General features: G+C 27.0%; 1 protein-coding gene across 1 annotated transcript; it reads right to left on the reverse strand.

Moving 5' to 3' along the window:
* Positions 1-1,767: 1,767 nt before the first annotated feature.
* On the reverse strand, positions 1,768-25,081 carry LOC136974832 (protein spaetzle 3-like). The gene is made up of 5 exons (XM_067269789.1): positions 24,852-25,081; positions 2,670-2,791; positions 2,275-2,463; positions 2,068-2,193; positions 1,768-1,990 (listed from the first exon to the last, which is right to left on the reverse strand). Exons 1-5 carry the CDS (start codon positions 24,939-24,941, stop codon positions 1,819-1,821), a joined length of 699 nt encoding a protein of 232 aa, XP_067125890.1. The 5' UTR covers positions 24,942-25,081; the 3' UTR covers positions 1,768-1,818.
* Positions 25,082-25,954: the final 873 nt, after the last annotated feature.

Here is a 25,954-nt window from a genome sequence, read left to right on the forward strand (position 1 = left end):
GAGTACTCTACTGACGTATGACGCACAGCGCCGCCTGCCTGTCGACCTTTTTTTTTTTGTTTTGCTTGTACGTTTCTTCGCATTGTAAAATGACATTGCGCATACGTCAGGAACTTTGTTCGAACAAACCTGACCTGCCGCCTGGGTCAGCGTATTGTATTTAACATGATTTAATTTTAATATTTCGTTCGGCCCGTGAAAAAATTTTTCTTTCCAATTCGGCCCGGGGGCAAAAACTGTTGGCGACCCGTCCTAGCGGTTCACCGCTTGCTCTCCGCCCATGTATGGTGAAAATTGCTTGTTTAGATGTTTTCTATCACCCCTTAAATTTTTGCCCATGAGTTTCGAAACACCCTGTATTTGTATTGGTTGTGACCCAAATATTTATAATATAAAATTTTTAAAAATCCTGGTAAACTGGAGTCACTGTATATTATATAACGAAATAAAAATATGCATTATTGTTGATATCTTCTAAGTGTAAAATGTAATATTGAGTATATCTGTATTTCTATTTTTAAAAAATGTAAGAAGCAGTCTGTTTTATTTACAATCGTTTTTCAAAATTATTTAGGACTATTTAACTTCATAAAAAAAATTTGTAATAATTTTCAAACTTAATGAATCTTTTTTTAAAATGTACTTTTCAGATTTTAGGATATTGTTAATTTCATTTTGCATATACACAAAAAAAAAAAAAAAAAAAAAAAAATTCTTTAAAAATTATTTGATACAGTTGTGCCAAAATTCATCTGTTGATTTTTATTTATCTATTATTTTTATTATATTTATTCTAATAAATATGCTTTCTAATTTCTGAAATTATGGGATAATTATGTATGATTTTTATTGTATTGTCTGGCAAACTTAACTGGCAGTGTTACAAAATTATTTTAAATAGACAAAAGATGTTGGTACTTTATTCTCATTTATCAGAATCCCGTACATAAATGCATATTTTAAAGATCCCGCCCGGACTTGTGGTTGTAGTGCCAAAAAGCGGACACGTCCGGGGAGAGAGAAGGACATTTGATGACCCTATCGAGATGGATATACAACAATGATAGAAATCGTACGTAAGTATTATTAATTTGATATGATGGAAAATGTAACGTGATTGCTAGGTTTAATAAATATGAAATAAATTAAATGGATAAATAAATAAATAACTAAAATGAATGAAAATGAAATAATCGGCATTTTAATGATTCGTATTTTTTTAATGAATGTTATTTTCTCTTGACTTTTCGAATTTTATTAGGTATAATCAAGTTTATTAAATTGACTTGAAATAGTAGGATACGAAGACGACATGCCTTGGTCTTGATCCTGATATTCATGCTGCTAAAATACTAGCTTCCGTTTTTTTCATATAATTCAGAACTGTAGCTGATAAAAGTAAAGCGATGTATGACGTTGAGCGGCGAAGCGTGCATTTCTAGCAAATATAATTCAGCGACTCATTCAAATCAATAAAAATATTCGAATGATTTTTTTCTTGATTTGAATAATTCAGTCTTATATTTTAACTCGTCTTTATAATAAACCTTTAAAATACTTTTAGAATTATTAAATACTTATGCTGCGATCTATATATAATATCGTCCGAAGTTTTAATAGTGTTTAATTGAACATTATAACAGAAGAACATACTAAATAAAATTATGAAGAGCAAACACGAGTGAGAATTTAATAAATTAATTTTCTATATAAAAATTAAATTATTATTTTATTTAATAATTAAAATAAATGATTGACAAAAACAAGTTTTATTATAAAATAAATTTAATATTCCATAAAAACTTTCTGAATTAGAATTCATGTAGTTCCGGGATTATTAGTACATCTGCATACACAGCAAGATGGAAAGAGGAACCAATCCATAAAAATTCCTTTGCAGTCGTCATCGGGATCGTAGGATAACAACCTGTGCCATTTATATTTTTGTTCGCAAGAACAATCTCCCGTACACCGTTTTGTCTGGTCAGACCTTGACGAGAAAGTAATTCAAAGTACTGTACATTTATAAAATAAATTAATTGTATTTGGGATTTCTTTTGTACTTACTGGCAAACTTCTTGTTGAATTGCTTGCTGCAGATGTTGAGTATTTACAATAGCTCGAATTTTTCCAGCACTATTCGAAGCCCAATAAGGAGTCACTATCTCAATAGCTGATTCGCAGGAATCTACTCTAAATAATGTATGATGAGAATTAATATTATTTCGAATTCGTTTAATACCGTACGTGTAATTACAAAACTTCTGTTCTTACTTGTTGTTAGATGCACTATAGGAATTCCTCGATCTTTCGGAACGAGGGCGAATAACATGTCCGTCATAAGTTTCAAATCGATCTCGAGGAAAAGTGGAGTTGAAGTTTAAGTCAGGTTCGTAGGTATATTCACCAAACATTCTTCTCATCAATGCTTTATTTTCGTCAATAAATAATTTAATTCTTTCACTAAAACAAAAACATCTCTTTGTAGATTCTTTGCAATATTAAAAAATATCAATCATAGTATAGACGAATTTATTTGTGGGGCTCCAGGGAACTTAGTTATGGTTGCCCTATTTTATTATCACTTTATGGCGGCTCCTCAGCACGTACCTAGGATGCCCAGCCATAGTCATAGTTGAAAATTTGATTTTCTTTTACGAAATACCTACATTGGATATTTGTTTCCTGGTGTGGCGCAATATAATTGATGTAAACGACGAATGCACGGATATCCTCTCAAAATTTCTCCTCGAGCTTCTCTATCACCAGTAAAAATCAGCATAAAAATGATCTTGAAATATAAAATAAATATAGTTTATTAAAGTGTTTTAATTAATATACAGATTCTTAACATTTAATTTATAATATCAAACATATTCTTATTAAAGTGATTTAATGTTGTGGATAAACAAGGTTATTAATCTTATTTTTTTTATTTCATTTTTTCTGATCAAATCCATAAATAATTTAAAACTTGTTTGCATTGTGTTATTTCTTAGAATTCAGACTGACTCGACATACGAACCATTTAAATATATATCTATTAAAAAAGAAACCGCAAAACGTTACTTTAAAAAGTCCTTATAATTATTTTAATAAATATATAATTTTTATTTTTAATAAATAAAAACAAATATTATTTTATGAATGTAATAGCGTTTATTGGATTAGTTATAATTTTTATTATTATTAACTTTAATTATTTCTAAGAATTAAATAGATTTTTAAAGATTTTTGCAGACTCATTCCTTGTAACTGTAATAATCTTGATTTCAAGAAATGATAAAAGGAAAAAAAAAAAAGAAATAATTTCAGATTTTCTACGAATAAAAATATTAGTTTAATATATTAAAATGTGTTAAATTTATTTGCGGTTTAAATTTCTCGTAATTCGTGACATGATAATTTTGGTTGTCTTAAGATTAAAAAAATTCCATTTGATTTCATTAATTCGTTTATATTAACGTTTAAATTTCATTAACATTTTTATACATGCTTCGTATTAATTTAAATTTTTATACAAATCATAAATAAACTATTCGTATACTGTTTAATTATTTTATAAAATTGCATTATGGCGCTTCTTTCTATTTAATAAAGTAGTAAAAAGTATTTTAATAAGAATTAATTCTAAACGCTCATATAAATATTCAATAGATCTGCAAATATATAATTTAAATGTTTTCGCTTCTAATTATTAAAGTTTTAGAAAATTATTAATAGAAATAACCAATAGAAAATTAAAAGACATTCCAAAACTTCATTTTTGTCGAGGTATTTATAGAATAATGGCATTTTTATTTATTTGTGTATTGTATTATAGTACAGTATATACAAAATACAACACATAATGCGTGAATAAATAAATAATAAAAATGTCATTATTTTAAAAACATTTGGATAAAATTCTTTTAAAATACGTCTTTCAATTTGCTACTAATTATTTCTGTTAATAATTTTTTACATTATACATACAAATATATATAATTATTCTTGGATAATAAGTTTGTTTTAAATATATGGGAAATAGCGAAAAGAATAGGCTCTATAATTTTTTCTTCGATTGTTTCTAAAAGCTTTTGTTTTCCAAAACAAAAGGATAAATTACGCTGTTTCAACAATCTTATGATCAAGTTTGTTAAGTTTTATTAAAAACTTGTGGGAAAACTTAAGCTCAAGGTGAACAACAAGTAATGACCTTTTGCTCCGTTTTAAAAAGTCACTTATAAACAACACAAAAAAATTCACACCATATGCGTAACTTATTACATTTTACAAATGTAAAAATTTATTATTATTATTATTATACATACACATATACTAAATACTAAATTGGGAGAATTTTATATTAATTTACAATTTATAGTTTTGTACGAACAGTTTTTTTTTTGTTGGTATCAACTTATTTTTTTAAAAATATCATAAATTATTTTATATTAATTTTTCTTATTTTAAATAAAAGAACGTTGAAATAACACTAGAGAAGTAAATTCCAACTTATAATTCTTTAATTAATGAAATTGGTCATTAGATTTCCTTTTATGTATAGAAAAATTTATACATAACGCAATAAAAACTGAATCTAATAGTTATTTATCATAATTTAACAGTTTATTAAAAGAATTTATAGAAGTTTTAAATAAAAGGAAAACTTTTTATTTGAACTAATACTGATATAGTGTTTTATGTATATAATAATTAATGTATAGTTTTAAAAAAGTTTTGAAATAACTGGTTTTATATTTCTAATATTTTTTGATGAGTAATGATTTTAGGAGATATTATCTTGTATAATAATAAATGCTTTTCTCTCGCATCATCCTAGATTTGTAATTCATTTCGTAATCTAATACAAGATATTTTACGGGAAATTTTGCGAAATACTTTGTTTGTTACAATAGAAAATAATTATATGACGTGTAACAACAAAATTGCATAAATAATTTTATGTATAATAGCATTTGGAATATATTTAATTTAGGAAATAAATATCGAAATTTTGGTTATTTTATGTTGTTTAACAAATTTTGCAAGAAATAAAATTACAGTTAAATAAGAAAATAAGATTAGTGCAAGAATATAATCCTATTTTGTCTACAGATCGAGTTAAAGGATTAATTGGGAAAGGGGTGTCTTCTTTTGCCGGAAATCCATTAAATCAAATGTATTATCGTTATTAATATATATATACAGGGTGGGCCAGCGAAAACGAAACGGCAGAGTGTTCGTGTTCGTCCAAGCAAAGCGCTCGGACAGGTCGATTTTACTCTCGAGGGGACATCTTTTGCAATAAAGTTTTTGCGATTTTGAATACAACAGACGACAAAAAATTTTAAAAACTCATTTATTTTGTAATAACTAAACAAGCATTTATTTCGAAAAAAAATGTTTGTTTAGTTAATATTCAGAATCGCAAAAACTTTATTGCAAAAGATGTCCCCTCGAGAGTAAAATCGACCTGTCCGAGCGCTTTGCTTGGACGAACACGAACACACTGCCGTTTCGTTTTCGCTGGCCCACCCTGTATATGTTTGAATTCCGAATTGTAGAGAACTGCATGATTAATAAAATTTTCTTTATTTGTTTTTGTGGAAAAGATGATAGAATCAATGCATGACCTGATGCAGCAACTTTATACAATGATGATATGCATTTCGAGTGTTTATAGAACTCCTTTTTAGTCATCGATCTCTGTAAAAACACATTTATACTGTTAACCGTTTACTATTTACGTTTAATATTTTACTAACATTAACATATTTACATAGATCCCTTCCCATAACATTTCTCGTTGAAGTTTGACAACCAAGTTTGGTTGTCCAACTTTATGATTAAAGTTGGATCATAAAGTTCTATCTACGCGAATGTTATCGGAAGAGATGTACAAGTAGGCCTATGTTAAGATTAGTAATATATTAAATGTAAATAGTAAATGGCTGTAATAGTATAAATGTATGTTTTTACAGAGACCGATGACTGAAAAGGAATTCTACAGACACTCGAAATGCATATCATCATTTTATAAAGTAAATAAAGTCGCTGCATTAGGTCATGCATTGGTTCTGCCTTTTTTTAGAACAAATAGACTATATATTTTTAACAATGCACAGGATATATTAAAATATTATGATGTACAGTTATTTATATCTATTGATTCATTGACCCAACATTTTGTACTGTTTTTGAATAAAGGAGTATCTAAAAATTTTCCTTTATGACAGAAATTTTTTGAAGGTTAAATCGAGGGTCTTCTGTATGTGCATTTTCATACCATATAAATTACGCTGTTAAATAACTTATATCGGGATTTTAATGAATGTTTGAATCGTTTGCATAAACATTGCTTCAATTTCAGTAGGGTAAGGTCATTCAAGAGCAGATTGGATGACCTTACCCTATGATTGGTGTTATATAAAGCTTGTGGAGGAAAGTGAAGTTTCCGTAAATGGTGAATCTTTAAATTGAACATTATGATTTAATAACTATGATAAATTTTCAACGTTTTTCCGAAATATTTTACACTTTGAAATAGCGATTTCTCAGATTTTTAAAAGTGGAAGTAATGAGTTTTATTTGTTACTATAACGTTAAGTTACTTTGTTAGGTTTTTGCGGGAGCAAGCGTGAAGTGGGCTACCAATTATGATTTTTTTTTTCCTCTGAGTTAAGACATTCATTCAAGAGTACCCACGAGTTAGGTTTTCAAGAGTACGCACGTAGTCTTGAAGGTCCTGATGATGATTACACTTAGACATCGTTGTAAAAAGTGTTAAGAGTATATTTATTTTATTTCTCCAACTAAAAAAGTGGGAGGTTTTATGAGAAAAAACGACAAAAAGTTATTTTTTTTACGAAAGAATTTTAAAGATCAAAAAAGATATCAAATAATTCTACAAATTAGAATTTCACGCTTACTACTTGTTTCCGTACCAGTTCATCTGAAGAATTTTCTTTGTAAAATATGTACTTTTTGGGTTTTATTGATTTCAATTAATTTCAGTAGTTATTTATTAACTTATACTTCCTGTCTAAATCAGCACTTATCTACACCAAAAAACCAATGTTGCATAAAATATGAATCAAATTATTTTATCAAAATAATGATTTGCTACCTGTTTCAAATTTTCTGATCTAGTAATTGGAAAATTTGAGAGAATCAGATACTGTAAAGCACGTGCTTTCTTTAATGTAAAATAAATAAGTAAAATAATTTATCTGGGAACTAACTTTTCCTATTATCACTTAACGTAATAAAAACTAATGGACAAATACAATTAGAAATTAGGAACCATTTATAAAGGTTGCGTACTTAGATCCCATACATTCTATCTTATCGTGTGCATGTTTTCTTAGGAGGTTTTCCTTTTCTTTTCCGGTTTTTTGAAAGATTTCTTTCTGATTTTATAATATATTATTTCATTAAGATCATTTGGTAGTATCAAATCTAAATTTATGTTCATAGTAGAGCATTGTTAAGACAAAATCTCAAAAGTGCATATTTTAATGCGACCTTACCTTATTATATCTTAATTAAGCAATAAATTTTTAGCTTAACTTCTGAATTACAAATATCGCACGTCATAAGAAAACGGGCAGAAATGTTGATGTAAAATTAACTAAAAAAAACTTCAAATATTTCTCTAGATTTTTTAAATGAATTTGTTTTGTAAACATTACTCCTTATATGTTTTAAAATGTAATTTATACAATTTTTTGAACGTAAAAAAATCTATAGTTTTATTATAATTACGAGAAAAGTTATATTTTAAACTGAATTCGGCTTAAGAGAGAAATCTGATTTTAAATTCTAATTAATTAGGTTTTATTTATATAGTGTACTAACCAATGTGCTCGGTAATGCTCTGGTTATCTCAAGAAAACATCGAACAGGTTCGAAAACTACACGTGATTTTTGTTTATTGTTAGCTACAATACAAGTGGTAGTTGGCCAAATTTAAGTTATATTGCAATAATTGTCGTGAATTTCATCGTTTTTCTTTCGATCCTCTCTTAATAAAATAAATTTTATTTTACAGAAATATTCGCAAAGATTAAAGTTTCTCTCTCAAACAACGAAGAAAGTAATTTTTTAGTAGAGAAGTTGGAAACAGAACAATTTAAAATGATATATTTCGAGAAACAATATTTATATTCAAAAAACATTGAATATAGACGGGAAATAATAAGATATTTAAAAATATTCACGCATCATTGTTTTAGGCCGGAAGCGATAAAGTAGAGACATCACCTTGAAAGAAATGTGTGTTGTCGCGAATTTTTCTATAAAATACAACAGAACGGGTTCATAGAAAAGTATGTAAACAAAAAGATAGATAACTTTCTCGGAAAAAAAAAAAAAAAAAAATGGAGAGAAAGACGACGAAATTCAATATCCTTACGGTTAGACACAAACCTAACTTCCCTTTTATTTATTAGATTTAAGATATTTGCGTATTTGAATAGGCCTAAGATTGTTTTCGCGAAAGGAAAATAGATATCATTCCGATATTTGCTATATATTACGCTTGAAGATTAGTTAATAAATACAGTGGTGCCTCATATAACGTACTTAATCCGTTCCAGGTACACTCCGTTAAGTGAAACGTCCGTTATACGAAACGCATTTTTCCATAGAAATACATGTTAAAACATCTAATTCGTTCCGCAGCATAAAATAACCGTACTGTATCATAAAAAAAAATGAACATAGGGCGCGTTCTTTTATTCCTCCGCGTAACTCTGCGCGAGCGACATCCGTTTAAAAATTCCTGTGGAACGCGTTCCCAAATTCCGGTGGGAGTGCGCGCCGTCGAACGGCAAAAACGGCCGCTTGTAGTAGTAGTTTACGGTGGAAAGCAACATGGCGTCCTCCATGGCTCAGATAGTTTCGTTTTCGGGTCTCTTATGTGGTTTTATGAATGAAAATTTAGAAATTGTGAAAGCGCGAGTTAGCGCACGCGGTGATGTAAGTGTCTTTACGAAGTTTTTTCGAGGCTATTTTGAATGCTCTTTCAACAAATAATCCATTTTATGGTTAAATTTTACAATTGGGACCCTCCTTTTGCCTTCTAAAGCTCATATTTTAGAATTATAGATTCCTCCATCACGATACTATCGATAGTGCGGGCGCTACCATCTTTCTTTCTTTCACCGTCATTCCTAAATGCCTACAAACAGCAGCGCACTCCCGTAGTAGCGGAGACGCAGAGCGACCGCTATTAAAGAACGCACCCATGGAGCAGTCACCAATTATGCCGGAAAGTCCGTTGTTCGCAGCCAGTCCGTTGCTCGAGTCACGTAACGGCCAAAACAGAAAGTCCCTTGTTCGCAGCGTCCGTTATTCGAGGCGTACGTTATACGAGGCACCACTGTATTAATTTTTATCTTAATTGATAATCTAACACACGTAGAAACTTTAAGATTTCAAACGATTTAAAATAGATTGACAAACACGTGAAATATTGCAATGTAGTTCAGTAATACCGTATACTTACCATAAATTTATCTGGAAAGATAATGTATTATTTGTATATTGTATCGCTAATTTACTTTGAACTATTTGTACTCTGTAGTTTATAAAAGTACTTATTTGTGGTGAAGTGTATTGCAAAAAATAACTATGTACAATTTACAAGTAAATAATTAGAAAACATATTTTATAATTAAACTGTCTGAGAGTTTTAATATATAAAATTTAATGCTATTATTATAATCCCATAAAATATTTCAATGCGTTGCATTAATTTCTGTTTTCTTTATTGAATTATTCTGAAAATCTTTAGGAATCATCCTATATTTATTTTATTTATTAAGTCGTTTTTCAATTACAATCGAATGTACTGTATATACGGTACAATATGCTGACCATTGAATTCACAAATACTAGTTATCCCCAACTTTTTTAAAATATACAGCATAGATTTCACTGTTTAATCAATAAAATCGTACATAAATCCAATCTATGCCATCTCCCCCATATATATCAATAAATGTGATTTCCTGCAGTTTTTTTGTCATTTGGCACTTGACAGAAATTGCATACAAAGTTGAGCGAATTGAACTTTGAATTAATTTTCGAAAGACGAACGACAAAGATCATAAAGGTCATAAATTGTGAGAGACCTATTTGTATTTTTTCTACGGTATTTTTACTATTATTACTACTATGATGTTTTTCTCCTATATTTAAACTAATTTATTGAGTAAAATGGGTAAGTTATTATGGTGTTTACTCGAATGTAAGACGTATTTTTTTCAATTTTAGTATATTAGAAAATAGAATGCGTCTTAGATTAGATATAATATGTCATAATTAGCAATTTCTAATGCATTTTATTTCTCAGTTACTAATTCCATTTAGTCATTGGTTTAATAAAATTATTAAAATATTATTAATAGTAAATATTTAAAAGGTCAACAGGTCAGCTATCAAAAGATTATAATAATTTTCTGGAAAAATCCTGAAATTTGAATATGTAGAATTGAATGTGTCAAATATGAATATTGAAGCAGCTTTTATATCGTAATATGAACTGAATTTTAATTGGAATTGCGGCATTCAATTTTATTTCCACGAAAACGTACTCGTATTTGAGACGGAGCCTTAGCAAAGCCTCTTATAGAATTGAGTTCGTTCTCAAAATTTAATGGACCGATTTTGATAAAACTTTATTTTCCATCAATTGGAATGAGAATTCCAAAAATGTAATAAAAATGGAGATCTATGACTTCGTTTTCGAGAAACAAAGTGTTAACGCTCTGGCATCCAACCACCTCTAAGTATAGTTTCGCTGGACTTCTGAATTCGCCTCCTCGGTTATGATCGTGTATTTTATTATTGTTATATTTCCACAAACCAGAAATATACAATTGTGTGCCAGTACATCGAACTAAAACGGAGATTGTAATATCAATGGAAACGTATTACGTAAATTTCTAAATAACAATATAAATAACGATAGAAAAATTTTCCATGCTATAAAGCTCTCGCTATAAATGCTATAAAGCTGATATAATTTCAGAATTTAAATTATATCAGAATTCTCAGATTTTACTTCATTGTGATGAACAGTTAATCTAATTATACTAGGTTTACTGTTCATATACAACTCATTTCCTCTGCCAATTGGTCTTCTGAAACCATCTATAACAGAAAGAAGTCCACTTAAATTCTATATTATTTATCTTCTATGCACAGTATAAATTACTTTAACATTTCTTTTATTTGTATATGTGTTTACTGACATTATCAATCTATACATTTTTCATTGTATTTGATGAATTCTACAATTTGTGTGTATATAAATGTATTTGCATTATTTATGTTTGTTAAACTTCAGTTTTATGCATTTAATTTTTCGTTCTTTTATTCTTTCTTAAGTATATATTAAAATAATATTATAGTACATATTAAAAATAAATTATTTATAGGTTGTATCATACATATATTAATATCACCAGTTTATTTGATATCTTATAGAACCATATTTTATTCATACAGTATTTTTATATATTTAAAATAAAATTCATTCTAAATATCTAAAAATATTACATAATAAAATATTAAACAGCATTATCAATAGAAATGTGTTACTGAAATAAAGCAAATTTATAAATTTCGTATGAAATATGAAATGATAGTCTGATAATTTTTTGCAACTGTTTTTAATTTATTTTTTAAATATAAAACATTTAGAAGAGTTTTATCTGAATCTGTTCTTATAAATCATATTTATTTAAAATATTACATCACATTACGCGCGTATATCAAATTGATTATTATTATATAACCGTAACCATAGTCTGTATATAATATTTTATATTATTATACTGTAAGTGCAAACATCATTAAGATACATGCGACAATTTCTTAAATTGACTTAAATTACGCAAAATGGATACAGGTAATACGATTACTACAAATAATAAATAACTTGATGCGAGGTTATAAGAACACTTTCTAATTAAGTTATTAACACTGTTTCATAGCCAAAACATCATTGGATATTCTGATAAAGAAATTTTAAAAATAAAAATATACGCATACATTTAATAAAATCTATGTATACGTAAAATACACGGTTTAGAATAATATCAGTATTTCTGTAGATAAATATTATTGATCTAATCGTAAATATTTCAGCGAAATTATTATTTAACTTTCTTATTATAAAGGATGAGGCTAATTGTATCCGTTTAATTTGTTTTAGGATCGAGAAATGAATACTTTTTTAAATGGATGCTAATGTATTTCTTGACTGATAAGGGATCATCCATAAATTATGTAACACTATTTTTATACTTTTAACAACCATCTTACTATCCGGTAATGCTGTCTCACATACCGACTCTCAAAATTACATAATGAACATTCTCAAACAACCCTCTGAATTGTACTAAGGAATAATATACAGCTTGGGATACTGAATTTTATATTATTTTATTAATTATATGCTTAATGTACAAAACAGTGACATAATCACTACGGTTGGCTATGCAACACAGAAACAAATAAATCGGCAACTAGTTGCTCAACTTTTCCGGCAGCATTTAAAATTTTGGTAGCACCATCTGTTGTGATATTTTATTATTAAAAACTTTATATATTTTTAATTATTATAAATATTACATCTTAGTTTTGAGGGACGAAATGGGTTTTATAATAATAAAAATTGTAAATGCTGATAACGAGTAAAATCGTCGTTAACTCCGACCTCCTCGAGATACCACAAATGATCTCCCCACCCGTCGACCTTTAATTAATCACTAAAATTTAATAGCATGAATCCCCAAATATACAAACCTCCCTGCAAAATTTCAGAAATTTTCGACAAAAAGCACAGGAGCTTCAAACAGGGTGAATAAAATCGTGCCATACACACTAACATCCATACCAGGGTTTCTCCAACAGGATCCCGGTATCCCGGCTATTTTTTAACCCGGAAAATTCTCATGTCGGGAAATCTCGCAAATTTCTTAAATTCACTTTTTCTTATTTTGTGTTAAAGTTGAGGAAATTTTGCAAATAGAAAGTATAATTAACCTATAAGCTGTTAGAATACATTTGTATTATTAATTTTAAGCCCGCTTATTAGTTTTTTAAATTTTTGCTTATTATGGCATGTCGGATTGTCAATAATCAATATGTATTTGTGACAGGACTGAAAATTCTTTACTTGTCAGAACCTGTAATATCTGGAATAATTGTGCTTATGCTGTCTTAATTTTTAACCATGCCCAGTAGCTTCAATAACTGCATTATGCCAGGTTGTGCAAATTGGGCAATGATGCAAACGAGTACGAAGTATGAAGTTTTTCTTGATAAATCCGATTATTAAAGCCAAACGAACTGCCGAATTATCGGGCTATAAGCTTGATGCCGCTATTAAAGCAGCCGAGGTAGACAAATCAAGAATACTAGACGGCAAAAGAAATACTATAACGCATCTCGAAAATGAACTGGAAATCTCTTCCACGCTACGGGTGGAAAAAACATAACATTCGTCTTCTCCTAAATGCATTAAAGACGATTCCACCCACATCAATTGAATCGAAAAGGGCGTTCTCGGTAGGAGTTTCCTTTAGTAAAATAAGAATCAAATTCAGTGATGGGAGTATTGACCATCTTTGCTTTTTAAAATCTTACAATACAAAATATTATTGTAAATTTTTATAATGTTTTATTTAAATAACGAAAATTACCTTCTAACTTAGAAGTTTGATCTAAGTTCATTTTTTTCTTTAAATTTTCAACTCAATTCAAAATCATTTTTGTTGAAAGCAGTTCCCAACAAACTTTAATACATTTTTCTATTTGTGAAAATTTCTACGTAATTCAAATATAATTTATTTATACATATTTTACACAGCATTATTATTATTAATATTTTGGAGGTTGCAGGTTGTATTAAGTTACTTAAAAATGAAAAAAAAATTATCATCATTCGATTTTAAGATATAAAATAAATCTTAAAAATAATTAATTATATTAATTATATTTACCGGGAAACAGTTCACTTTTTTTCCCGGAATCCTGGGACAAGCAAAAGACCGGGAAATGAGAAACCCTAATCCATACGCTCCCGAATATATATATATATATGTTTTTCATTTCTCGATGTTTCAAGGTGTTCAGGACACCTTGGAACATCGAGAAGTGTAAACGTAAAATGAAATGTAAACGTCCAAAAATGTAAAAATCATGGACATTTTTTGACCGATCGCCATATTTTCTGTTATAATGTTAATTACTTTCCCGGCTGTTATATATATCTAAACAGTAGAAACATACAATACACCTTATCGCTGAGAACAAACAATTGAGGTAATAAATTGTTTGTTCTCAGCGATAAGGTGTATTGTATGTTTCTACTGTATTCATTAAGAAGCTGAGTCTGAGCAGAAGATATATCTAAACGTTGAAAAGATAAAATTTGTGATGATGGATAAGAATTCTATAATAATTATTTAGTAAATGCTAATAATGGCTATTTTTCAATGATAAGACATTTATAAGGCAGTAATTATCACATCACAGAAGTGGAAATGAAAATTGCAAAAACAATAATTGTTTCATTGCAAAATAGAATTTAATAAAAACTAATGAATGCCGGCAGTCGAAACAATGGAGTATATATTCAGAATATATTTTATTAGATATTAAGGCATAATTTTTGAAGCTTAATTTGAAATTTTAATGTCGTAGACATATAAAGAGCAATAAAATTTTAGACAAAAGTAAATCGATAAAGTAATTTTACTATTAACATTTCTAATGTAGGTCATATAAGTAATAAACGGAACTTGTTTGTTTTATATAGTATAACTATTCATAATAAGAGGGAACAAAAATATTCATTTCGAGATAAGTATGGTCAATACATAATAGGGAGAAATGCGATCGTTTTTGGAATGAAGAATTTCAAAAATTCTCTAATATGCCTTTTCGATTGAGATAATTTTATTAAGGAAGTGCATCATAATTATAATATAGGCTACTCGTATAATTCTGTATAAATCAGTCCAATATAAGTCGGATTCGCCCTTGATTGACGGTTTGGCCGTGTGGAGGTTTTCGGATTTTCTTCATGAGTCTAATATCTGTATCAGTTTCTCATAGAAAGCCCTCCAAGAAGGCATCCCTTGGCAGATTGCCACGTGTTTCCTTCTTTCATCGATCCAATTCATAATACAGACTACATTTGTCCTTTTAAACTTGAGAATGGCAAAAATTGAAAAGAAAATTTGGTAATATGAAGGAATTTGATTTGAGGGGTTCAAATTAATTAAAAGCGATTATAATGTATGCCATAATATGACCAGTGGGTCATATTATGAGCATACATAGCATATCCACAAATTTTTAGAGGGTGCAGACATGCATTAAAAATATTTTTCTACCTGAGATACCTGGCTTTATTCGGGAAAAACCGCGAAAACGGGTGCAGCTGCCCCTGCGCACCCTCCTAAATCCGCCCTATGGCCAATGTATATGTTTAATGATAACGATGAACAGTAACTGTTGAAATATTTGGTGACTGTGATAATTACATTATCATCAAATATAATTAAGTTTGTATCAGTTAAATTCGATAAAGGATGAGAATAAAAATGTTTAAAGCAAATTAGAAACTCGAATAACAGTTTTATTAAATAAAATACAGTGTGTCTTCGTTTAACGAGTATTCTTTATCCAGGTCCCAATAGTTACGTGTCAAAAAATTGTGGAACACCACTTAAAAATTTCACGCAATTACGATGTTTTCCAGGAGGATGGTAACTTCCTCTTGCATTACATGATTTACATGCGCATTGATACATATCACCGTACACAAGATGCATTACTGCGCATGCGTTTGTCATTTCTGTTTCTGTTCTGGCTGGTTTTTCTGTTTCGTGTTTTTGATTCTTATCGAAATTATGTCAACGAAGCGCATCAAAACTAATGATGGCGTTCCTAAAAGGAAACGTGCTTTATACGGTCTAGAATATAATATAACAACAGAGAGTATAATATAGAGGTCCCCTGTACGCTGCTATTCGTTAATTAAAAAAAAATATTTTAAAATACATTTAGATTGCTATGAAATTAAGAAATTAAAAACAAGAAAAACACATATTTTTAGATTTGAATCCTGAAATGTAAAAAGCGACACATTAGGCTGGGTGCTTCCACATGACTTCAGATGAGTCACGTGATCAATTTCAGTCCCCGATCGTCGATTTTCTAGCTTTCTGACATCATCGATGACAGATGTTAGGAACAATCAATGGGCATTTTACTTATCCATCTACTAATTGGGGATGGGTGGAGGAAAACCTCCCTATCCTGTGGTTTCTTTCTTAGCGCCGCTGTTCTTCACTCTAGTACTCAAGCGGCCTTAGTTTCTGTATGCTATCATCTGCAAGCTCACGTCGGGATCTACTTTTTATTCTGTAAATATTTGCTATTTTATTTTGGTTAATTGTAAAGGGTGTATATATATTCAGCCCGTCCTAAAGTGTATTTTGTTGTAACTGCGCTGTGTACTTTTGATTATGTATCTCCTACGTATTATTTGGACTGCTGCATCAGTCTTGTAATTGTGACTGTTATCTATAATTTTCGGTTCCCAGCCAGACCTCTTGTGATCCCTTTTCCTTCTCCCCCATTCCTCTCCTCTTCCCCTTCCCCCTTCTCTCTCCCCCTTTCCGTCGGGCTATACATTTTGGTAAGGCCATCTCACAACTATCAACTATCAACTACTCTTCTTTCCAAAATAACGATCTACAGCGATAGTGATAATAAATAGTTAATTACGGCACCAAATGTAATTTTTGTATTTTATTAACAGCGAAATAAAAAAAAAAACGAAAACTTAAATTGTTTTTACTTTCTCTTTAAAGGTTCCAATATAAGTTCAAGAGTGCAAAGAACTGATTAAATGTACTATTTCTGAGTTATCAGCAATTGAACGGTTGCCAAACAATAGGCTAAAACAAAACCAACAGCAATCAATATATCGTCAAAAATTTGCTATTTTTACAAAAAATAAAATAATTAAAGACTTGCGTATTTTTAACTCATGAAAGCATCAATTGCCTTTTATAACTGATCCGTACGACCGCAATGGTACACATTCACTGTTCTCCCACAAACAGCGGTATAAGAGTGAGAAATAAATCACTAATTGGATTACTATTTCTATAAGTTGCACATTAAAAATTTTACGTTACTAGGCCTAATTCGTCAGTCAAAGAAAAATCACATAGTCAATATTCATTGGATGAATTGTATTTTTGAATATAATTATGAAACAGTTCAAAAGCAGGACATATTTCAAACAGTTTTAAATCGGGATTGTCTCGTCTAATTCGGAACGTCTGGTTACTTTAATATAGAAAACTGTTAAAACATATAAAATATTTATAATAGTTATTGTAAATAAAACTAGAGAGCAAATTCGAATAAAACTTAAAATACAGACATTTTTAAAAATGTGATTTGATATGTTCATCTAGTATAACTAGAGGAGATTATAATTAAATTATATATCAATGTATGATAGATAAAACAGAAACATTAAGCATTGGATTCAATTACAATTAATCTTCATTAAGACAATATTTTTATTTTATTTAAGGTTACGTATATAAAAGAATTTTTAAGAAATTGGTATGAAAATGCACATTTGAATTTATGATGATTATATGATTTTAGAAAGTTTTGTCATTAATGCCCAATAAATATTTTTTAAAGCACGGATTCGTGATTGCAGGTTTGTTACATTAAAGGTAACACAAAAGTGTATACTCTATTGGTGTAAATCTGTTTGATTTATTACCTGTTTTCTTGCTTTGAGCAGAATATACGATATATAAATCACACATCAATTTTTAAAAAAATTAAATGAACGTAGTTCAGTGGAAGGAATTGGCATTTTAAAATATACAATAATATCACAAATAAAAAAGTTTCCTACATAAAAAATTATTAGATTGAAATATGTTTACTGATTAGTCAAAATAACTATCATTTTTATAAAATATCATGCACTTATTTTAATTCGAATAAATTCGCTACAGAAATAATTAAATACAATATTGATTTTAATAGATTCAGAAAAAGATTCAGAATAAATTAACTTATAATTTAGAATATTATAATTTATAGATTATAGATTTTACTAACATCTATAAACTGTAAATTATTATTTTACGAATTCTGAGTGAATTTTTTCACTTTAATTAGTACATTTAAATCATAATCTTTCTTAATATGTCTTAGTAATTATATACATGGAAAGATTAGATCTGTTTTTTGTGTAAAGTTCAGTTTGAGTAGTATACTTTAGGTCAAAAGTCTAATATTATAATATAATATTAGATTATATTAAAATTAATTTATGAAATATGTGATATTTTTGTTTTTATTTAATATGCATCACACTAAAACAATACATTGGTATTTTTTAAATGATTTCGAGAAAAACAATAATGAAAAATGCTGGGAATAATATATAAGTTAAAAATATTATCTGATACACTTATTAATATACAACATAATTTTCCATTAACTTATAAAGATTTTATTGAATACTGCAATGATTTAGATAAATTTCAATTTTAACAATTACAGAACACGAATGAAATGAAATTTTATTATACTGTTATGAAATATAGGATTTCAGTTTCAACGAGCAATTATTTATTGTGACATCGGGCTGCAATTTTTAATTTATTTCATTTCAAATATGTGCTCTCTACCTCAAATTAGTACTATAGTGTCTTGCCCCTGTACATCATACTTTTCCTTTAACAACAGAGTCGTGCCGGTCATCTAACACCTTTCAGGGGAATTTTTTTGAATTAAAATCATGTGTCTTTCGGTGCAAACCAGAAGTTCATATATAGTTAATCGGGGCTTCCTGTCCCTAAGGTTTCTTTACTTATTTCGGCTTACAACTATCTAACACCGTTCTCGAGATTAAGGAAAGACGGACGGACAACAGTGGGAATTTACAGATTTACAATTTTTTCAAATCGTAGCCCAATGTTCATAAATAAAAGGAAAATAAATACAAATAGGATAAAAAGAGAAAGTAAATATATAATATTTCTTATAAAATACATTAATTATTTATTGAAATGTTCTCTTTTCCAATACACAAAATAAATAAATAGAATATCTTCACCATTTTAAAATTTTGACAACTTTAGCAATTAGATAAATATACCCGTAAAGCTGTTTATTTTTATGATAAAATATTTATAACATTTTATATATAGATCTATATAAATTTTTGTGTTTTGTTGGCTATTAAAATATGAAATATTTCTTCGAATTAACATAAACTTTAGAAAAATAAAGAATAATAACATGAATTAATTTCATGCTTTTAAATAAATAAATAAATAAATCTGTGAAAATTTTATATTTTATAAACTTTTATTACATTATAAAGTATTAGCCTATTGTATTTAATATATAATTGCATTTATTAATATTAATATTTAATATTTTATTTAAAAAATAATTTTTTATATATATTTTAAAATATAAAATACAAATATATTTATTTATATTCCTATATATATATAATACTGTATACATTCTCCACTATTGAATTAACTATCAACCTTCCATAATAATCCTGATCCTATTAATCACATATCTATGTGATGTGCTTTACATCTTATTAAGTGATCATAATCAGCGATTCAAATAATAATTAAGTTAATTTACAATTTAAATTGTTATTTAATTTAATGATTAATTGAACTACTGGTATGAAACAATTAATCACGTTTTACATATGTTAAAAAATTAAAAATTAATGTATTGTACAGTACATGATGAATGGAAATTGTTACAGAATATAAACGTTAACTCTTAATATATTCTTTTTAATACAATTTTCAACAAAAACAATTTCTTTGTAAACATGCTTTTACTATCAAAAAAAAAAAAAAAATTTGATCACAATCTTTAATAATTAAAAGTCCGGGCTTAAGTAGAATTAGTTTTAATTTTAATGCATTTACTAATATAAACCAAAATAATAATTTTAAATAAAAATTAAACAAATGTATAGCTAATAGGTTATAAATCTATTTCAAAACCTCACTATTTATAATGTTTAATATATTTATTTGTTACTTAATAACATATTAATTAATATCAATCTAAAATTCAATTTTCCATATTTTAATATTCACTTTTCTTAATTAATAAGTAAAAACGGATTATTAAAAGACAAGATGATCTAAACTAAAATTTTACATGTTTAAAGGAAGTCTTTCAATACGAAAAGTGTCAATGTTGCTGACGTCACTGTTAGTTTTTAAAACATATGCATATGGTGTATGTTATATTTCGTTTCTAAACTGTATATATTATTCACAGATTCAGTATGATCATCATTCTATGCTTCGTACCGAAACTCAGCCATAAAATGATTCAATGCATGCATTTGAACAAGAGAGAATTAAAATAACTATTAATTATTATTTTGTTAAATAAATGAAAATTTCCGTTTTTATTCCAAATATTTGAATGCTTTACTCCATGTGTATTTCTTATAACTTAAACAGATATTATATATGCTTTTATATTGAAAATTATAGAAAAAAAATCCTTAACGTTTTATTTGTGATGAAATATTCAAAACTGATCTCCTTCACAATTTTTTTCATGTTTGATATCATAGATTATATATTTCAATATAAAATTCTGAAATTATTAATTGTAAAATAAACTCTTTAAGACTTTTAGACCGTTATTTTGAGTCACCAGTAGAATTTAATGTAATATTGAACTGAGATTATAAACTAAAATTTAATGAATATCTTATTTCTCTTTAGTAATAAACAAATTAAAAATATTATTTCGAAATATTTTCATAAAATTTGAGAAAAATAATAATAATATAATCCAGCATTTAAAATGAACTATGTCTAACTAACTTTCTAGATTTGATGGTTACATTAGTCAACATTATTAAGTTATACGTCTCATTTCAATACGGTTATTTCATATAGATGTGTAAATCACAGAAATCTTAAAGATATGAGTCCTTTGAATAAGTAACAAGTACATTTCAGTTTCGTAGACGCCTTTCGAAATTTATATTTATTCATTTTATAATTTCTATTCACATTTATAGTACGATGACTTGCAAAATTTTCTTCTCGTTAACTGTGCTGAATACATTAAAAATATAGACACGTATATTTTATTTAAACTAGAAACACGATTTTTTAAATGAAAGAGTTTGTTTTTCTGCAAATGAGCAGAATTGTCGAGAGCGGGGAGCTGAGAATTATTTCCAGACACGGAGAAAACTTAGGGACCGTAGTGGTTCTACCCCCTATAAAATTAATATTATTTTTACTTAAAAAAATATAAACTAAGACTGTTTTTTTATTAATAAAGAAATATTCTACGTATTTTATCTGCTCAAAAAAAATTAATAATAATAATAATAAGGTAAATGGGGCTCACTCTGCCTCGTGCCTCATATAAACTTTCGACGACCCCTTATATAAATCTAAATTACTATAATCACAAACTTTAGTAACTGTATTATAATAATCCTTTTTTGATATTTAAATGACTAAGGCAATTGTATTATACTATTTTAAATACGTATTTTTGATAATTCGAACGATATTTTTTAACATTAACTTTACAGGATTAAGTAGTCATAGAACAGACTATTAGCCATTCCAGATTGTATGAACTTACTGGACAACATAAAAGATGAAAAAGTAGTCTTATTCCGAATTAACTATGAAAGTCCACGAGAAGAGTTCAAATTCAGAAAGAATGACTGAACTGAACAGAAAATAATACTGATGATAATAGATTAATTTTAGTCAGTATTTATTAAGTTGCTTTATTTAAATAATTTAACATTAATTAATTTAATTTAAACAACAACAAGTATTTAAAACAATTCTTGTATAAAGGATAAAGGACGTCGATAGCTTACGTGAGGCACGGAATAAAATGGACATCTTTTCCTCTTTGCGAGCCCCTTTAGATTTTTTTTTTTTTTTTTGTTTTTTGTGCGAATGAAATACGTAGAAAGTTTCTTTATTAATAAAAAGCAATCTTATAGATTTCATTTTTTGTTAATAAAAAGAATATTAATTTTATAGAAGTAAGAACCACCACTATGGACCCCAAATTATCTTCAGGTCCGGGAAAAATCCCAGTTTCCACTCCTCTGAACTCCCTGTATATTACATAAATGTTCTTCTACAGGCATGCAAGCTTGTTTATTATTGAAATAATGTTGGAACTATTAATAAATTGCGATTGAAAGTTATATTACATCATTTAAAATTATTTTATTATGTAAAATCTCATGTTGTATATACTATAATACAACACAAACAAGTTCAATTATCCTTTTCATTCCTTTTTTTCCTGTTCATCAATTTCACAATAATTCGAAATAAATTTTAGATTCAGATTTATAATTATATAATAATAATTTATTAGCAAATTACCGAGAATTTAGAAATACTTATAATTAATTTTATTAATACTTAATTAAACATTTTTTCAGAATATTTTTGAGGTCAGATCAACGAGTCGTGACTAAAAGATGATCGCGAAAATATTAAAGGAGATTGCACAATTCTAAAGAATTAGTGCATATAATATTTAAACATTGCAATTACAGCTTGAATGACTAATATTCAGAGATTAACATGTTCATTTATGGATAATTTCAATTAGCCATAACAGGATTAATCAGTATAAGGATTAAATAATTAGAAAATGATTTAAAATTTGTCTTTTCACAATTTCATTGTTCGTAAATTTTATATCTTAATTGATTACTCTTAAAATAGTAAATATATTTTTATCGTTATTAATAAAGATATATTCACATATAACAAAAATATACAGGAATTCAATGATATTTATTTATAAACGGAACGTCTTACTATTAAAGTATTAGTCTTATAATAATTATCAATGTGATTAATTGTATTTTTAAACATTAGCAATTAGGAAAGAACAATAGAAAGGAAAACTTCTAATAATTTTTTTTATATCATTAATCAAATGTCATTTTTCATTTATAAAGCACATAAACAGTTACATTTTTTTAAATACTAAATAAATATCACTATAGATTTTATAGCGAAATTATAAAGAAGAATTAGCAAAATTTGTTATTTTTTATTTTACAAATACTTTCAATTATGCTAAATAAATACATTTAAAATTTATTTAATCATATATTTATTTGAATATTTAGGTCTAATGAGATACTAAATATTTAATATTTAAATTCGAGTCTGTAATTAATAATTATATACTGAAAACTAATAATACTACTTTAAAAATTAAATTATCCAAATGTATTATTGAATTCATTTAAGTTTAATTTATTCATAAAGTTTAAATTAAACGTCGGTCATGTTTTAGTCCTCTATATCAAAAATACTTTTTATTTAAATTTTAAAATTTATTAAGGTTTAATTAGTTTAAATACGAGTTTTGAAACTACAATTCTATTAAATCTAAATATGATGAAAAGTTATAAAATTATAACATGAAATTCAAAAAGTCTTGATTATTTTTTATTATTAAATTTTGGTACGAATTGTATTCAAGAAAGTAAAATTGAAAATAAAATTATAACTAAAATTTAAATGCATGTTTTCCCTCCAGGATGAGGGCTTATTAATTGTAAAAAATATTTTAAAAATGAATTATTTAATTAAGATTTTTTTTTGCTTTTTCTCATTTTTTTCCTGTATGATATTGAATTGATATATAATTTTTAACTTGTCAAATAAATTTTTCTAATTTACATCTCTAAAGGCAAAACTCTTATCAAAATAAGCGGTTAAATAATATTAAACATAATACAAACACTAAATTATTATCATTTTAAATGTATTTCATTTCCAATAATTTAATACTTTAAAAATATTCAAGCAAATTAATAGTACTGCTTCATTTTAGATTATTATTATAATGAAGCAATAGTTAAATAAATATTTCATAATTTAAAATTAATATCAGAAATTATATTTCTGTTAATTTTCTTAAGGATAATTTCACATTTCTTTCCATAAACGATTATTTTATATCTTTAAACAACAAAAACACTACTTTAGATTTATGGTATATTATTCCTAATTTTAATTTTTAAATTATACATATATACATACCCCTATGTATACTATACTTTAATGTAATAGTGAAAGTGTATACAGATTCTTTCACTATTACTAATAGCCATATTTTATAAAGGGAATATTCCTTCGTAAAAATTATTTTGAGTATAATTACTTTTAAAGTTTTTAAATACAAATTTATCTTATAAGATAAATGATTGCGAATAAACAAATGGAATTTTATTTATACACTTATGTAAAAATACTGTTACTGTGAAACAAAAGTAATTTTAACAATTATCGTGAAATATCACATGAAAGTAAATAGTTTATGAGAGATAGATTATCAATATTATACATGGATATAGACTTTATATAGGTTAATATTATATGTGCCTTTTACTTGTTACAATAATTACGTTCGATTAAATCACGATCAACCGTGATCATCATCAAAATCTCTCATTATGAACTAGAATATAATCGAAGTACTTGGAAATCTTTGAATAAGAGAATTTTAAAAACAATATTTGAATTCAATAAAATAAATTGAGTATAGTAAATACTAGTAAAGACGAAAAATTAATTTTAATATATATATATTATTAATGATACAAATAGTGTATTTTTTTAAAAATAATATATTACATATGTCATCTGATATTGTATTTGTTAAACTAATTGTATATAATTAAATAATTTACTATAGAGTGGAATCATTTTTCTTACCGTGCATTTAAGTATTGATGTTAATAATCCCGATCCGTGCCATGTGGTTTGTGCCATGTCAGTGACAAGAAATCCAGGCCAAACCAGCATCGCCACCGACACACCTCGTTTTGCACTGATGTAAACCTGTCTAGCTGTATTTGGGAACCAATGGGTGCGGTGTGCTAAAAGGAATAGCTTAAGGCGAAGAATCTATCTCAATTGTTATTCTTTACATCAGTTTTTTTTAATGTCTTTAGATTTATCTTTTTTCCTGAAAAAAACATTAATAATGTATGCAAGTTAAAAGGAAGGAAACGAGAAAAATTATGTAAATATTCTGATAAGAGAAAATGAAAATATGCAATTTACAGCATCAATGACATATATTATTATTATTATAAAATTTTATTTAAATATTCAGAATTTTAATATAAATATAAATTTATTAATGAATTATTCCAATTTTACTAATTAACGCGTTTTTTATTCATGAAAAAATAGTAAAGAAACTACCTCTCGATATTATACAGAAATTACAAATGCGAAAATGTAAACTTGATTAAGCATTCTTGTGGTAATTTAAATATATTTAATTTTTAAATGATCTAATTACTATGCCAAAACGCTCTAGGAAGAATTCTTGCACCCAGAATATCAATGAAGAAGTAATAATTAGTACAAGGAATTAGAATAGCAATAGCTATATTTATTAGTAAAATATGAGTAATTTTGTAACATAATAACTTTAAAAATAGAAACTTTCAAATTAATATTTGTAATACAAATTTCTAGTATCCCAAAATAACGTGAAAATAATTTTAAACGGCTCATGACTCTGCGTTTAGTTGATTTATTTTATTGTTAATTCTAATCACGTCTTTTGTCAGTTATAATTCATCACCGTTACAACTATAGTCCTATTTATTTTTACTGACATGCTAAGCTAATGTGGGAAAGTGCTCTCTCTTATCTAGTACCACGTTTTGACTGTCCTTGATACCACTTTATGAACAAATTTAAATACTTCTAAGTGAGAAAAATATGTATGTATATAAGTAATGATATCTGCTAATTTTAAATGCGAATAGTATATATTTATTTCAGAAATTGTTCCAAGTTTT

Source organism: Centruroides vittatus, unplaced genomic scaffold (assembly GCF_030686945.1).
Source record: "Centruroides vittatus isolate TY-2023 unplaced genomic scaffold, ASM3068694v2 contig_357, whole genome shotgun sequence".
NCBI classification, from domain to species: Eukaryota; Metazoa; Arthropoda; class Arachnida; order Scorpiones; family Buthidae; genus Centruroides; species Centruroides vittatus.

Bases quoted from the DNA above. Each gene is read 5' to 3' on its own strand.
- LOC136974832 (XM_067269789.1), bottom strand. From the start codon at position 24,941: ATGCTGGTTTGGCCTGGATTTCTTGTCACTGACATGGCACAAACCACA. The intron at 2,792-24,851 runs GTAAGAAAAATG...TTATATTTCAAG, and splicing joins CATCAATACTTAAATGCACG to ATCATTTTTATGCTGATTTT. The intron at 2,464-2,669 runs GTAGGTATTTCG...TTTTTGTTTTAG, and splicing joins CCAGGAAACAAATATCCAAT to TGAAAGAATTAAATTATTTA.